Source organism: Peromyscus eremicus, chromosome 5, assembly GCF_949786415.1.
Source record: "Peromyscus eremicus chromosome 5, PerEre_H2_v1, whole genome shotgun sequence".
Lineage (NCBI taxonomy): Eukaryota > Metazoa > Chordata > Mammalia > Rodentia > Cricetidae > Peromyscus > Peromyscus eremicus.
In genome coordinates, this window is record NC_081420.1 from 50,410,772 (window position 1) to 50,427,828 (window position 17,057).

Sequence of the window (17,057 nt, forward strand, 5' to 3'; positions counted from 1 at the left end):
TCACCCATGCATGGCATTAATGATATCATGAAAACTTATATTGCGAATCTTACATCTTTCTAAGTAGAAGTGGCATAAATCACTTTTACTTCCCTTTGCCTAATCTAACCCCCGTGGCCTCGCCTAATCCAGGACAGTTGACCTCACCTAATGCAGCCCACATGGCCTCACTAAGACAGAACACATGCCACACCTGATTTCACTGCAGCAGTAGGGAACTGTAGCAGTGGTGGTGATGCTTGAGACAGGTAGAACTGTTGGGTGAGTATCACTGTTGATTACTGTAGCAGCCTTGACAGCCAGTCTAAGGTAGCTGTCCTGCACATCCATGGACAAGGATGCCAAGTCTACTCAGCTGTGAAAAGAATCGTCTTAGGAGCAGGTGTTTCTTGATGACCACACTTTAAAAAAAGTTGAAAATCTAATGCAAAGTGAGCCAATGACCATCATAAAAGAGCCAGAATATGAAAACTCTTGAGAATTGATAAATTAATTTTTTCACTTTTGGTTACTTAGAAAAATCTTAGATAAGACACCAAAACATGACCAACTAAATAAATAAATTCTGCTTCAACAAAATTAAAACCTTTCTGCGTATCAAAGGACATTACTTTAAAAAAGTATAGAGCTAGGAGTGGTACACACCGATAATACCAGCACATGGAAAGTTGAGGCAGGAAGATTGAAAAATCCTAAGGCTGAGTATGGGCTACATACTAAGAGCCTATCTGACTGAGTAGGAGGGAGGAGGAAAGAGAGAGACAAGAAAATCATAATGTAAGTGGTAGAGGCAGCATGTAGAAAGGTAGAAATTGCCTGTAAAACTTGCACCTCTGAAAAGGGGATAATACCTAGGATACATAAAGCTCCCTATGCACCAACTAAATAACAGTTAAAATGGACAAAGACAAAGGATTTGAAGGATATTTCTCCCAAGAAAATGAATAGCAAAAAGCCAGCAAAATATGAAAAGATATTCAACATCACCAGTCATGGAAATCAGTTAATCACAACCACAGTGATGGACTATTTGCACCTACCCAAATAGCTGAGATTTAAAAAGGAGGAGGAGGAGGAGGAACCTTGCTGATCAAGGTGTAGTGCTTCAGCTGCTATAGAAAGCAGTTTTCTCATTGCTGCAAAGGTTAAACAGATTTACTATGTGATTTAGCAGTTCCTCTTCTGGGTACATGTCCAAAGGAATTGAAAGCATACACTTATCTGCCAGTGGTGATGCTAGCTAGATGTTAGCAACCGCCTGTGTCCATCAATAGATGATGGATGAACAAAGTGTAACACCTGTTGTATTCAGAGGAGTGCTGTGAGGTATGAGGAGAACTGAAGATCTGCTACATCCTGTAAGAGATGGACTGGGGAAACATGATTAAGCCAGATGCAGGAAGACACACACTGTGGGATTCTACTTGTGAAATATCTTTGCTACATTCACCCCCACCTCCAGTAAGCTGTACATTGTACATTTGTGAGTTGAATGGTTTAAGTTTTATAGCTCAGCAAATCTGTTTGAAAAAGAAAACGTTGTTAGTTCTCTAATTTGTCATTTCATTTTACAAACAAGTCTTAGTCTGGACACATCCTTTGGACACACAAATTACTGTGATCTGAATATCAGAAAATGATTTTATCCTCTGAAACTCATTTTGGAACTTGATATTATCTTAAAAAGGGAGAAACGTAATTATTCAAAAGTGGAGCTTGTGAGTAAAATCATCAGAGCTGGGCCCTTGAATTAAATACTGGTGGCTTTATAAGAAGAGAGAGACCTCACATGCAGGTGTGGGGTTACTAGTTCACTCAACTTATGATCACCCTATGATGCTCAATGCTACCAAGGAGCTCTGCTACCAAAAAGCAATCTGTAGGCACAGGCCTTCTACTTGGACCAGAACAATTAACCAAAATACACTTGTAAGTAACTTACCTAGCCTGTGCTGTTGTGCTAGCCACAGTGGAAAACAGACTCAAGCTAGTAGAGTTAAAAAGTGAACCATTAAAAAAAAAACCCAAACTTTAAAATAAAAGCCTTGTATGGTGTGTTTTGTTGTCAGGAGCCTTGGTTGTTTCTAGTTTTCAATCTGATGTGCAGACAAAGAACTAACAGGCATCCACTCCGTGTTCTTTGTATCCCTCCACACCAGCTGCTCACACACATGGAACGATGCCATCTGATTGTTTTGGAGGTTCTTAGTGGAGTATTTGAGATTTACTCCTCTTAAGACCTAGTAACAAACCTTTATTATTATTGTGGGCTAAGTTTATGCTTTCTCTATCTTTTTTTTTCAATTTTAAAAATAGAGGTAAAATACACTTAGCATAAAGTTTAACCATTTCAAGCACATAGTTCAGTGTAAAGGCATTTGCAGTACTGCACAGTTGTCCTCACCACCCACCCACAACTCAGTAAGCTGCAGCTCTCCATCCCCTCACACTGAGCTCCTGGCAGCCACAGGCTCATTGCAACATATCACAATAATTAACTGGGGAGGAATGTTCATCCAGGAAGCATTTATTCATATCTAGTTTGTGGTAAAGCTGGGCAGCGACATAAGGAAAGCTTAAAAGAGGTGTGCTTTAAAAGCTGATAAGCTGGGATAATGGTATACCCCTGTCATCCCGCCATATGGGAGGCTGAGGCAGGAGGATCACAGGTTCTGGGGCATTCTGGGCTGTATAGCAAGACCTCCATTTCAGAAAACCCAAGAACTAAATTAAATAAGAAATTCAAAACTGATAGTATTGGGCAGGTAGTCCATGTAAAATAATTATGTAGGACTCGACAATGTATTTATTTATAATTTCACATATGTAGCTTGCATACAGGTTTTAATAATGACAGTTGTGAGACACTAAAACAGGCTAAACAAAGTCAAGAAATTAATTCTAGTATTCCTAACAATTAAATACATATTTAGAAGTATCACATTTTGTTGTAGAACAGAGAAAATTTCCAGCAAATCATGCTAATTCATTTGGTTTCCTCTGTGGTAAAACATCATATTATCTCATTTACAATCATTCAGAAAGAAATTCCACTGTTTCCAGTTGGCATTGGCATTATTCTATGTTAATAACAAATTTAAAAAGATGAGCAGAAAGAAAAAGTAAGAAAAATCAGTCTTTTTGGATCTTTCAGAGAAGTGAGGCCATGAGGGGCAAGCTACTACATGGAAAACTGAGATAGGCTGGTAGAAAGAGCTAAGGCTTCTTAGAGCTGAAGTGTATGAGCAGGACTGTGCGTGGGAACAAAAGCCATGGTAGGATTGATAGACTGTCAGAATTTTAAATCTGGACAAATAGGAGAGGACTCCAGGGAAACCCAGAAAATGGCTTCCTTATGTGTCCAAGTATTGCCTTAATCAGGATCTCACTGTGAGTATCAGAGAAATGCCCTGTGCTTTGGGCAGCAACAGGCCGGAGGAAGAGAGGCTAGCCGATGTGCCAGAGTGCTCCATTCTTTTTTGTTTGTTTTGTTTTTCGAGACAGGGTTTCTTCAGTGTTTCCCTGGCTGTCTTGGAATGTGCTCTGTAGACCAGGCTGACCTTGAACTCACAGAGATCCACCTGCCTCTGCCTGCCTTCCCAGTGCTGGGATTAAAGGCATACCACTACTGCCTGCCCTGCAGAGTGCTCCATTCTTAGTAAGACCTGTCTGCAGGCCTGAGGCTCCTTTGTGTGACCTTACCAGCTGTGTTTCACCAGAACCTAGCCAATCTGGGGGAAGGAAGTAGGCAGCTTCAGTTCCTTCTCACACTCTGTCATGTGTGAGAGAGAGAAAACCTGAAGTGCTGGTGACACTGGCAGTCCAGTAACAAAGACTTTCCAAAGGTTGCTGTGAAGTCATAGGATTGAATGACTCCCCCTCCCCCACCCCTTCAACTACACGATTAAAGGCCTGTCCATCATGGCTCCATTTGCTCAGTACACCATGCCCATTTTCTCCCAAAAGCAAAAGACCATAAGGCTTACCAAAAGGTGGAAGTATACTTTGAAGAGACTAAACAAACATTAGAAACAGTCAATGTAATAAGAATATTGGATAATAATCAGACAGTGCATTATTTAAAACTATGGTTAAAATGCTGAGGGCAAAATGTAGGCAGAATGTAATAATGAGTGGATCATGTAAGCAGAGTCAAAAGTCCTAAGAAAGAGTAAAAAGTGCTAGAGAAAAGCAGTGTAGCAGAAATGAAGAATGCCTTGGAGGAGTTAGTCAGTGATGGGCTGGGTTAAGGAAGTAATCTGAGTTTGAGGATATGGAAGAATTTCTGAACTGAAAAGCAAAAGAAAAATATGGGGTAGATAGCTTCAGAATAGAACATTCAGGAGCCGTGGGCACCTCAAAAATATGTAATTTATGTGTGATGGTAATATAAGAAAGAAAAAGAACTTGAAACAGTATTTGAGGCAACACTTCCTAGAGAATTTTGCCAAATGTTAAGACATTAAGTACAAGAAACAGTAAGAGGGACAGTGTCACCAGACCCACACCAAGGAATGAAGTTTCGAGCATAAAACACATCAAAATATCTTGAAAGAAGGCATGAAGGAAATACCTTGGTAAGATCAAGATATAAGGTTAATGTATAAAAATTCCTTATGTACCAGCAATGAACAGTATAATTTAAGGTAAAACATATTGGAGTTTACATTAACATGCCAAAATTGAAATGTTTAGATAGAAATCTAACAATATATGTTCTAGGTCTATATGAGGAAGACTACAAAACTCTAATATTAGATAATTAATGTAAAGATAACTCATGGCTAGGAAGATTAATGTCAAGATGTCCCACCTTCTCAGTTTGATCTGTAATTTTAATGCAACATCAGTCAAAACCTGAGTCAGTTGGTACATGGACACCAACAAACCCTTTCTGAAATTGATATGGAAAGGCAAAGGCCCAGAAGAACAAAGTCAAAAAAGTTGATGGTTGCCAACCTTGAATCTTACTATGAAGATGTTGCAATCAGTTATGATGCAGCTTTGGCAAAAGAACTGACGATGGAATAGAATAGAGAACCAAGAGATAGACCTGAGCATCAGCCAAGGAGTCAAGGCCATGCTGCAATAGATGAACATTTGATTATAAAAGTGAATTTAAATGACATTACTGGAAATTAATTGAAAATGGATCATAGTTCTCAATGCCAAATATAGAACTGCTAAACTTTGCAGGACAGCAGAACCTTTATGCTCCTGCTCTGCTGATACTACTGTAGATACAGCACCAAAGGGACTGTCAGTGAAAGAGAGAATTAATAAACAGGACTTTAGATTGCCAGGTGTTTGTCTGTGAGTGACATATAGTGTAGAGAATAAGAACATATACTACAGACTAAGAGAAAAATGTTTCCAAAAGATGCCTTTGATAACTTTTAATCACATTTGCAAAGGGTCTGAGCAGGTATACTGGTCATAGGTAAAGTGCTCTAGAATGTGAGTTTGATCCCCAGAACCCAGCTGTGGTGGCATGTGCTTATAACCCCAGTGCGGAGATATGGAGACAAGTGGTCCCTGGGGCTCACTGGCCAGCCAGCCTAATCTTGCTGAGTTCCAAGTCAGTGAGAGATGCTTTCTCAAAAAAGGAGGATAATGCTCCTGAGGACTGATACCCCAGATGCACATGCATCTGCACCCCTCAAATACAGTAATACAAAAATAAAGCTTTAATTCAATAATAAGAGAACCCAGTAAGCAGGCTGGAGAGAGGGCATATTGGTTGGGAGCACTGACTGCTCTTCCAGAGGACCTGGGTTCAATTCTCAGCACCCACATGCCAGCTCACAACTGTGTAACTCCAGGATCCAGCACCCTCACACAGACATACATGCAAGCAAAGCACCAATGCACACAAAATAAAAATACACAAATTATTTAAAAAAAAAAACAGTTAAGAAGGCAACCCCCTGGGTGGACACCTTACTAAAGCAGATGCAAAAGGTGACAAACGTAAGAAAAATGAACAGATGTTCAATAAAACTATTAGGAAATAGAAAGTCAAAACATCAGCAATCAGTACATGCCTACTGTTTAAATCCACAGTCCTGGCTCTGGCTGCTGGCAGGGTTGTGAGGCAGCAGGAGCTTCCATGCCTTGCTGGGAGGAATGTCCTCCTACTTTAGAGGACAGTCGGGCAGAGCTTTTGATGTTTTACAAAACTAAAAATACTTTTACTATAAAATTCAGCTTTCATGCCCTTTGTTATTTACCCAAATGAGCCAAAAATTTGTCTGCTTACAAAAATCTTCATGTAGATTTTATAGCAGGATTTTCCCCATAGCTGATGAAACTTGTATGCTGTCATGGCAGCCTTTAGTAGGTGAGTGGGTAGATAAACTGTTTCATATAACCACTGGAATAGTATTTAATGTTGGCAGATGCTATCAAGCTAGCTTGTGATAGCTAGCAGGAAGGCTTTGTGATTCTAACTGCATGTCATTCTGGAAGAGGCGAAATTGTGGGAACACTGAATAGTAGTTCCCAGAGGTTAGAGGGGAGAAGACAGCAGTAGGTTAAGCACAGAGAACTTTGTAAGGCAGTGAAATTATAGTGTGTGATGTCACAATTTTGCTTGCTTGTCATTGGACATGTGCCAAGACCTAAAGAGTGCACAAAACCTTAACCTATGCACTGAGTTTGACAGTGATGTCCATATAGGTTCATTGACTATAGCAGGTCTCACCGTCCTGGGGAGGTGTTGATGGCAGCAGTGCCTATGTGGAGACAGGATGTATGTGGGAAATTTGTTATCGACCTAAAACTTCTCCAAAAGGATTTAAAAATTGTCTGATCTGAGTGTAGAAGTGTTTATCAAAAAGGTAATTATAAAGGAACATATGTCTAGATTTCTGCATCATTCTATTTAATGCTTATTAAAAGGCAAAGAGAAAAGTATTTTATGAATAACAATACATAAAAAAAACACTAAAGCTGGAGATAGTGGTGTTGCCTATAATCCCAGGAATAAGGAGGTGGAAGCAGGAGGATCAGAAGTTTAAAATTGTGCTTGGCTACATAGTGAGTTCAAGGCCATCCTGAGTAAGACCCTGTCCCCCAAATTTAAAAAAAAAAACAATACCAAAAGCTAAGATATAAATGGGAGGATGGTGAAAATGTATAATCATAAAGTAAAATCACTAATAGATAAGGAAGTTTCATACATATCTAAGTTACAGTGTAAACCATGGAAGCAATAGGACTTTTTTTTAAGTTTTATGTAATATCTGGTGTAAATATTTGAATATTTATGCAATAAAACCAAACCTTCACACATAAACCTATACTAGAAGTAAATAGAGCTCCTTCACTGCAGAGGCTGATTGCAGTCTTGTGTCTTTTATCTTTCCCTCACCCATGCTCTCTTTACTGTGTGCTTTATTACTCATTACAACACAGCCTCCATACATATGCATTTGCCATCAAATGATGCGTTATTTAAATTTTGCTCGTTAATTTTTCCTGGCTTGCTGTGTTCTTTTTGTGTAGTGCTGTGATGAGACAGGACTGTACCTATAGAATGGAATTGTGGTTAATCTGGATTAACCACATTAACCAAGGACAATATCAGCATCAGCTAGGGGCTTATTAAAATTACTTGAAGTGTTTTGCTTATTTTTTAAGCTACAGGCCTCTTGAAAATTGTTTCCTGTGTAGCTTTTACCAAAAGGAGTATATTGCATTCCTCATGTATGTTGGAAAAGACTGTCATAGTGATTTCTACATATCTTTCTTTTTGAAATGAAGGGCCACTCTAGGGTCTTATGGCATAGCTAGAAGAGTTGAATTTAGTATTTTTATATGGAAAGGTTAGCATGTTTGCAACTCTCCTAGGCACCTAGAAAAACATTATATGTAAAAGTAAATGAGACAACTTTCTTAGTTTAATTAAAGAATTATTTTTAGGAATTTATAATTAATTTTATGAACAGATTACCATTAGTGCACTAAGAACAATTGTGGGACCACGTGATCTCCACTCAAAGAGGCCAGGGACAGGGACCTAGTGATCCTACTCAGAGGGGACGGGGACCTAGTGATCCCCACTCAGAGAGGCCAGGGACGGGGACCTAGTGATCCCCACTCAATGAGACTGGGGGCAGGGACCTAGTGATCCCCACCCAGAGAAGAGTGGACTGCAGAATTTGGTTTTTCCATGTTCGCACAGACCTTGAGTGTCCACTAGTTTTTATGTAGAGTCTATGAAACCAGATTCCAAAGATGTTTTCTTTTTGTTGACTCGTGCCTAGTTATCATTGTTTTCCGGTATCCAGCCATGTTGTTACTAGATTAGAGTTTTTGTTTTTTCTGCCTGTTGTTTGCGCACAGTACAGGAGTGGCTCTTCTACAGGCAGAATACATCGGAGTGTGTGTGAAATGAGTGAACACAGATATCCTAAGAAAGGGGAGCTTGAAGGGTGGAACTGTAGCTCAGCAGTAGAGCACTTGCTGAGGATTTCTGAAGTTCTGGGTTTAGTTCCACTACTATGTTACTTTTTGAAATTTCTCTTTACCCAGAACTAATTGAATGGTTGTACTTTAATGAAATAGGAATAGTCTTAATAGGCTTAATTATTTTGGCACTTTGAAGATGTACCACCTACTTCACCGTTCACTCAGTTGCCAGTGTTCCACTTTGACTGCCATAACCAGTGATCATCCCCAGGTCTGGTGGAACTTGAATGACGGCGTGTCTGCTATCTGTCACATGCCCATGGCTCTCAGAAGTCCCTGCTTGTATCTTTGCATCTGCTTTCCTGAGATGTAGCTCACTTCCTTTTTCAGTCTTGATTTTTAATAATTTCTAGGAATGCAATATCACTTGAAGCATTTCTGCTACTTAGTTTCCGTTATATTAGTATGATTGTTATATAATAATTATAGTTGTTATTCTAGTATTCTCAAAAGTTAGATTTTCTATTAAATTTGTCTATAGATCTGATAATTATTCTTGCTTAATTTATGAGATGGCATCTCTCTAGGTTGCCTGAGCTGCCTTGGAGCTAACTCTGTGGCCCAGACAATCTTTGAGCTTACAGGGCGCCCGCTGCAGTCTCCGGGTAGTGGGATTACAGGACTGCACTGTTCGGTCTAGCTCATACCATGTGTTTGGAAAGAATAATTTGCAGATGAGTTATATGTTTACTATATCTGCTTGTATTATTCTATTATATAGAACACAGTGTGCTCCTGATTTTACCAGAAATCCTACTTTATTTACTATGATGCTGTCATACCTTATGTTATGGTCATAATATACCTTACTTCTGCATATATTATAAACATAACGACATCTATTAATTATTTTTCTTTTTGCTTTAAACAATTATTTTTAAAATAAATTAAGAGCAACATTGATATTTATATTTTCTCATATTTCTTATATTTTTTCACTTATTTCTGCCTAAACTTTACCTAGGCAAGAAGCAGCATGACCCTTTTCTGAATCTCACAGGAAGTTCTAGAGCATTTGTATGTTTGTTCTCTATGACCTTACACTGTGCACACTAGATTTTCTCTGTCAAATCTGTTTTATGGCAAGGATTGCCGTTCATTACATTTTAAATATCTCCTTGCAGTAGCCACAGCAATATGAACAAGGCAGGCACTGGCCACTCAGTAGATAGTTGAGATGGCTGGATTGTGCTCCTGTGTGTGAACGACACAGCAGTACTGGGCTGAACCTTGCTGCGGCTCCTGCAGTTTCTTCCCATGGCTTGTTCCATCCTTGAGCTGGCACTCCTGAAGAAGCGCATTGAAACCCAGGTGTCTGTGTACTCACTCTACAGCAGAAGCATCATAAATCATAGTTGTCATTTTTATCATCACTTAGTTACGGGTCTAAGTTTATTCAGAACCAACTGATATTCCTTTAAAACTTGAACACCAACTTTTTTTTTGAGTGTGTAATGTGTGCATGTGCATGCATGTGCAAACATGTATGTGTGTAGAGTGTTGAATATGTGCCAGGAGGCTAACGGATGACAGGTGTTCTACTCTCACTCTCCACCTTATTCCCTGAAACATGTCTTACTGAACCTAAGCTAGGGTGGAGGCTAGCAAGTCCCAGCCATCTCCTTGCCTCTCCTCCCACCTCTTGCCAAGTGCTGGGGTCACAGGCTCACAGGGCTATGACATTTGAACTCAGGTCTTCATGTGTGCATCAAGAGTTGTAAACCACTGAGCCATCTCCCTAGCCTAGCATTGTTTTAGAAGTAGGCCATCCAGAAATACCTTCAGCTCTTCCACAGAGCACTCATGCTCTTTTGGCTCTCTAGTGCTGGAAGCCACCATATCCAGGATCTGGCTGGCCCCAGGCTCCCCATTGAGTCTGGTTAAGATGAACCCTAGTGGCACTTACAAGTCTCACTCAGGTTGGTGAGAGAAAGAAGGAGGCCAAATGGGCCAAGACAGAAGGAGAGAAAAGTGAGATTCCAGCAACTTCTCTGGCCTTTCAGGGAGTACACTGAAGTATTAGAATGGGCTCCACACTTGCTGTCTCCTTGAAGGGAGTAGCCAGCTGGAGCTGGCCCAATGCCTGCCTTCCTGCCTTGCACTTAAGGGCCTAGCACACTGATGTGTAGGTTGTATGTTTCATTGGATCCCTAAGACTGGGCTCTCCATGAGCATGAAATAAAGCTTCAGTGGGCCTTCTTTAATACTGCCACCCACCAGACACTGGGCTGTCATCCATTTGTTCTTTCGTGCTTGGAGACAGCTGGAAGGGTATTTGGAAGCTTAACAGCTATTCCCTTCATCCCATACAGAATACTAAAATTTGAATAAAATAGTAATGCTATTTCCCAATAATGTAATTATTCGCTCTGAAATGAACCCCTATTCTGGCAGCTGGATCATTACTGATCATTTGCGATCTGGTGTCCTAGCTCTTGGCCTTTTGTATTTTACCTCAGAACAACTTGGCTTCTCTGTCAATGGTTTGTTTGTTTCTTGAGACAAGGTCTTGCTATGCAGTTCTGACTCTCATGGAAGTCATTGTGTAGATGGAGTTGACCTTGAATTTGTGCTGATCCTCCTGCTCTACCTCCTGTGTGCTGGGATTACAGGTGTGCAGCTCCACATGCCATTGCCACATATGACTAGTGTTCGTTTTTTATAAACATTGTTTTCATTTGTATATAACTCTGGAATCTCTAAGGTTCTGATAATAAAAAAGCTGAAATACATGTCCATTTAGGACATGTAAATGCCATTCTGTATTGCTCATATTTCACACAGTGTAATACCTAAAACTGAAATTTTATCTTGTAATATTTATGTGTTTTAGAATTAACATTAAATGTCTTTGTTTTTTGACACTGATATAAAGTTGACTTCTTAGAAAGACCTTTTCAAGTGTTTTGGATTTTAGAACACCAGACTTTAGCAGGTAACCAAGTGAATGATTGCTTTTCTTAAGTAGAAATGTAATTTGAAAGATAGAAAATGGAAAGCTGCAACACTGCGTCTCACATCAGTATGACCAGTGTCAGGAGGTGCTGCTGCTGTTGCTTCTTGTGTTGGAAATTCACTCTGTAATTCATGGTTTCTACCTTATGTTTTTGTGTATTACTACAGCTAAAGAAGTAAACAGGTCATGGCACGTTTAACAAAAAGACGACAGGCGGATACAAAAGCTATCCAACATCTTTGGGCAGCCATTGAAATTATAAGGAATCAGAAGCAAATTGCCAACATTGACCGTATTACAAAGTAAGTAAATTTAAACAAACAACGTAACTGTAAAAGTTCCCAAATGCCTTTATCTCTTATGCTATTTATACATTATAAGAACTAAAGTCATTTTGCCTTCCAGAAGAATACAGAAAAGGAAAAATAACAGAAACATGTATAGACAATTTGTACTTAGAAGCCTTGTAAATAAATACTAGATAAATAAGTAAAAGATCAGTCTATTCTGTTTATAGTAGTTTTTCAATTATATATTTTTTGGCTCTTAGAAACTTTTATTTAAAAAGCTTGTTAGTAACATGTTTTATTGTAGTGAAGCTGTCTAAATAAAATCTATTGCTCATGGCTTATTTCAATGTTACGATGAACATGCTTTTTTCTAGTAAATACTATTTTTGAGTACTTTTTAACTCACTAGCAGAAATTAGCTTGAATACACATTCAGTTTAAAAAGAAAATTCCCCTTTCTTCTTAGTTTCTAATGCTATTTGTTTTAGTAGACCAGGATTCAAAGCAAAACAACAACCCCAAACCAAACTACCTAATAGATCTTCTTTTTACTCATTTTGTACTGTGAAGGAGTCTTCAGTTAGGAATTTGATTGTATTTATTTCTCCAGATGCTTTTTAAAAAATAAAGCTAATGTTACATTTTTAAAAGCTTATCTGATTTTTACATGTTAACTGAAATAGAATTTCTTTATGCTTATCCTGCCCTCCATTTACTAGATGGTGTCTGTAAAAATGAAAGGCCAGCTGACCTCTAAAGACTGACTTCCATAGTGCTTTGGGACATTATTAATACATAATACAGTTGAGCCCCATGCACATCTACATGGTCCCCAGATGTGAAGACAATGAGGCTAGCTAAGATGGAAGGGCCAGGAGATTGGCAGGAAGCCAGCTGCAGCCCTGCCTCCTGTGGGCTAAAATAAAAAACAATTTCCAAAAATAAATACTACATTGCTTTAATTATTACCTAATTGTTGTTTATTTTTAAAAAGCAACCATTTTGAGGTATGGTAATTAAGTACAGAATAGGATGATGAGTTTTAAAAAAATCTCAGGCTGTGTCTGTAACATAGGTCAGTGGTAAAAGCACATACCTTTCAAAGGTGAGGCCTATTTTTTTTGTTGTTGTTTTGTTTTTTGGTTTTTGGTTTTTGTTTTTTTGAGACAGCGTTTCTCTGTGTAGTTTTATGCCTTTCCTGGAACTCGCTCTGTAGACCAGGCTGGCCTCGAACTCACAGAGATCCGCCTGCCTCTGCCTCCCGAGTGCTGGGATTAAAAGCTTCCGCCACCCCTGCCCAGCAAGGCCTATTTTCAATTCCCTTCACTGGGAAATAAATCTCAAAGAATAAAAGAAAAATACTAAATATGTCCTTGAGATAGCTGAAATGTTTGTAGCAGAGCATTGAAATTAGAAAAAAAGATACTGTTGTTTGAATTGAAATTTTAAAGCATGTAATTTTGAAAAATTTCAGTTTCTCAGACAATACTTCTTTTTCTTCTATGGAGTGTCTGTTGAGCAGCTTAGGGGACCTACCAAGAACCTCAGGAGTATCATGAGTGCTGCTGCTGGGTTGGGTGACCTGCTGATGTAGGAGGAAGAAGATTAATGCCTGTATTGATGGCGCATGTATCTGCTGGCTACTTAAGACCTGTGCGTGTATATGTGTGCATATGTGAAACTAGCAAAAGACCCAGAGGTGGTCGTTGGGAGCTCACACATCTCCTTTTCACTATGGATCATTGACAAGATTTCTCTTTTCTCCTTTCTTCATCAGTGTAACTTTGGTGACCAAGCCATATTTTTCTTTATTTCTTAAGTTCTATAATTCTTAAATTTGAATACATTTGCTTACCTGTCAATTGGTCATGGATCTATAAGTCTGATCTGAAGATGGAAGCAGAGGACCACCTAGGAATTGCCCAATCTAGTGCCCTTGCTTCTTGGCTGATGCCAGTTCCCTTGATGTCCCCTTGCCTGAGGTTGGCTGGAAAGTGCCATTGGTGGTGATGGAAAGTAGGTCTGCTGCTGTGTGGTCTGGGACTTCTGCTCTGCACCCTTAGGTCCGGACTTCTTACACTTTCCATAAAGTTTAAATCAAGCTACTTGGCGTAGTTCATGTCAGAATACGCAGGTATCTTTTAAACTTTGAAACTACCTTAGGTTGCCCAAGCCCATAGCTGAGTTCTCGTCAAGACCTTGTTTTCTATCTGTGCTAACTGGTGAGCAGCTCCATTATTTAGTCATACACTAAGTGTTACGACCATTGAGGTTACTGCCTTATGGCCTGGTATATTCTTAAGTATCTTGTCTAACTCTACGTAATGGCGTGGTTCTGCCTGTTTTTTATTTTTATTAATTTATAAATTCCACAGCCATCATTTTATTGTTGTTCTCCCTTGGGATTTTTACTAAGGAAACTGTTTACTTGTTCTGCAGTTCCCATGCTCTGGTCGTGCTGGTCCTATCACTATGGTCTAGTAACTCAAGTGTGACCCCAGTCCTGAATGTCATGGAATGGGAAGAGTTGTATCTAGAGACTGTAGGCAGACTCTGTAGGTGATGCTGTGCTCTACTGTAGGAGGCACATGTTAATTATTTCTCCTTTTGTGACATTTGTAGCCATTCATGTTAGACCTGAGAAGTTAGGAATAGTGGTAATAGTCTGTTTTATCTCTGTGAGTCTTCCAGCTAGAGCACTTTCTTCAGGACAAGCTTCCCTGCGTCTGCCATGTGGCTGCCATACATAGGTCACCACAGAAAAGGATGTTTCACTTTACTGCTTTTAAAGATCACACACACACACACACACACACACACACACCCCGAGACAGGGTTTCTCTGTGTAGCTCTGGCTATCTTGGAACTCACTCTATAGACTAGGCTGGCCTCAAACTCAGAGATCTGCCTACTTAAGCCTCCTGAATGCTGGGATTAAAGGTGTGCACCACCACTGCCCAACTAAATATGGCATTCCTTTTTTTTTTTTTTTTTTTAAGATTTTACAGTGTTCTACTGGCATGCATGCCTTCATGCCAGAAGAGGGCACCAGATCTCATTATAGATGGTGGTGAGCCACCATGTGGCTGCTGGGAATTGAACTTAGGACCTCTGGAAGAGCAGCCAGTGCTCTTAACCTCTAAGCCATCTCCCCAGCCCCTAAAAAATGGCATTCTTAGTAGATGACTGTGGACTTCCTAAGAGCCATTTGGAATTCATACACCAAATGTTTGACATGCTTCCATCCATACCCCTTATAACCTAATGTTATCATACACTTCTGTACATGCTTGCAAAATACCATGGTTTATTTTTATTTAGTATGCTGGATTTTGTCTTTCTGTAGTGTATCTGTGATTTCTTTTGTTCTTTTTATTTTAGTTTTGATATTTCTCTGCTTTGCAACTTGGTCTAGCAGTGACGTGGTCTGCTCTCTGTTCCTGCGCTCATGCCTATGCGTGCCTTCTGGGTTAGATTTATGTCTAAGGTTTTCATTCTTGCTCTGTTGTTTTGTTTAGACTTCTTTGCAATGCTGATCATTGAATCTTGGACTTTACTTCTGAAGTGCTTTTCATTTACTTTAAGTTTTTGACTCATTTTTGAGGTTTATCTACTTCTGATTGACAGTTTTTGTAGCTTATTGACTTCCTGTCTTACCTTGCATTTGAAATAGTGGATTATGGTTTTCCTGTTTTGCAGGCGACTATTCTGACTGTGTTCTACCTCTTTAGCCACAGTGCTTCATTTGGATTTGAATCTCTTCTTGAATTTACATTAGATGTATGTCTCTGAAGTTCCTTTTCATGCCATTTTTTAATTGACTGAAATATGGTCTCCACAGCACATACAGAAAATCTTTTTACCTGACTCCATCAGTGTTGGTATTTTAATTCCTAGCATTGTACTAAACATGGGGCTTTTTCCTAGAAGGGAGCTTTAGCTATTTAATTTGGGCATAAACAGTACAAATTATTTATTCTCCTTCTCTGTGAGTGTGTGAAATTCCCTCTGGTTGTCACTGCTCTTCTGAGACTGTCCTTGGCTTTGTAATGAGAAGCTATTGACTTAGATCATGTATTTTTTTTAAAGATTTATTTATCTTTATTTATGTATATGAGTTTCTGCCTGCGGTATATTTGTACTCTGTGGGCATGACTGGTGTCTGTGGAGGCCAGAAGAGGGCCCAGATCCCCTGAACTAGAGTTAAACTGGTTCATGGATGCTGAGACCTGAATCCATGTACTCTACAAAAGCTATTAACCACTGAGCCATCCCTCTAGTCTTTTGACTGTCCATCCTGTTGGGCAATCCTCCATAGCTGGTAGTGCCAAGTGCATTTGTAACTCTGGGAAGTTGTCATCATCTGCTTAGGCAGATTCTGTCCTGTTTCTAAGAAATGGAAAGGGGCTTCGGAAGAGATGCTGTCAAGGTATAATCTCAAGTAAACTTTGACCTGTCAATACAACTATTTTTACATTTGTAGGAACTGATGTTTAATTATCATAAAATTCATATGAATTGTTATTTTATTATAAATAAGACTAGAGAGTTTAGATTATCTGAGAAGATTGCTAGGAAAGATATCTCTCCATCTTGCAGTATCTGTAACTGTATGGGATAGTAGGTATATGTGCACGGACCTCTTCTGTGTAGTTTGGATAGATGCTTTTATGACAAAGCTTGGAAACATTTGGCCTCTAACATTTATATTAAACAAGTATTTTGAAAACATTTATGTGTTTAAGATGCTGTGCGTTAGTGTTAAATCAAGACACAAAGGATGAAGAATCCTGTGACTAGAAGCAGTCACAGAAGTAAAACTTAGACTTTGAACCTCTGAACTGTAGCGGTTCCTAACTCATTGTTCTTGGGACTTCAAATGCTGTGGGCATTATATGCTGCAGGAAAAACAAGTGCACAGGTCACTTTGCTTTTCTCCTTAATCCAGACAGAGTACTCACATATGCTTTGGATAGTTATAACACAGTATTAGAGGGTCATATTATTTCCAGTGGTTATTAGAGATAGTTTACACACGTGCTGATGAAGTTAGTGTACATTATACTTGTCTTTCCTGGCCTCTCTGGCTAGGCAGGATGCTTATAGTGGAACATTTACTTTCTACTGCCTGCTAGAGAGACAGTTGAAGTAGTCACTGGCCAGGTTTCTCCCTTGCCTTGAGCACTTGGCTCTGCATTTCTACGGTTATTTGGATTGATGGAGCTCAGTCCACTGAGTTCACAATGTATTGCTTACTTTAGGGTCAAATCCCAGTTAGAAAGTGTGGCCTCTGACCTCTTGTGATATGTTTGGCATTGACATTTCTGAGTCTTTCTGAA

General features: G+C 39.3%; 1 protein-coding gene across 8 annotated transcripts in view; it reads left to right on the plus strand.

Annotated features, from left to right (window-relative positions):
• Window positions 1-17,057, plus strand: part of Zmynd11 (zinc finger MYND-type containing 11) — a 90,962-nt gene that overhangs the window by 24,779 nt on the left and 49,126 nt on the right. For all 8 annotated transcript variants that reach the window (XM_059263416.1, XM_059263414.1, XM_059263419.1 and 5 more), the window contains exon 2: window positions 11,596-11,730. In XM_059263416.1, coding sequence (XP_059119399.1) covers window positions 11,615-11,730 — 116 coding nt within the window. In that variant the 5' untranslated portion in view covers window positions 11,596-11,614. The remainder of the gene's footprint in view (window positions 1-11,595; window positions 11,731-17,057) is intronic.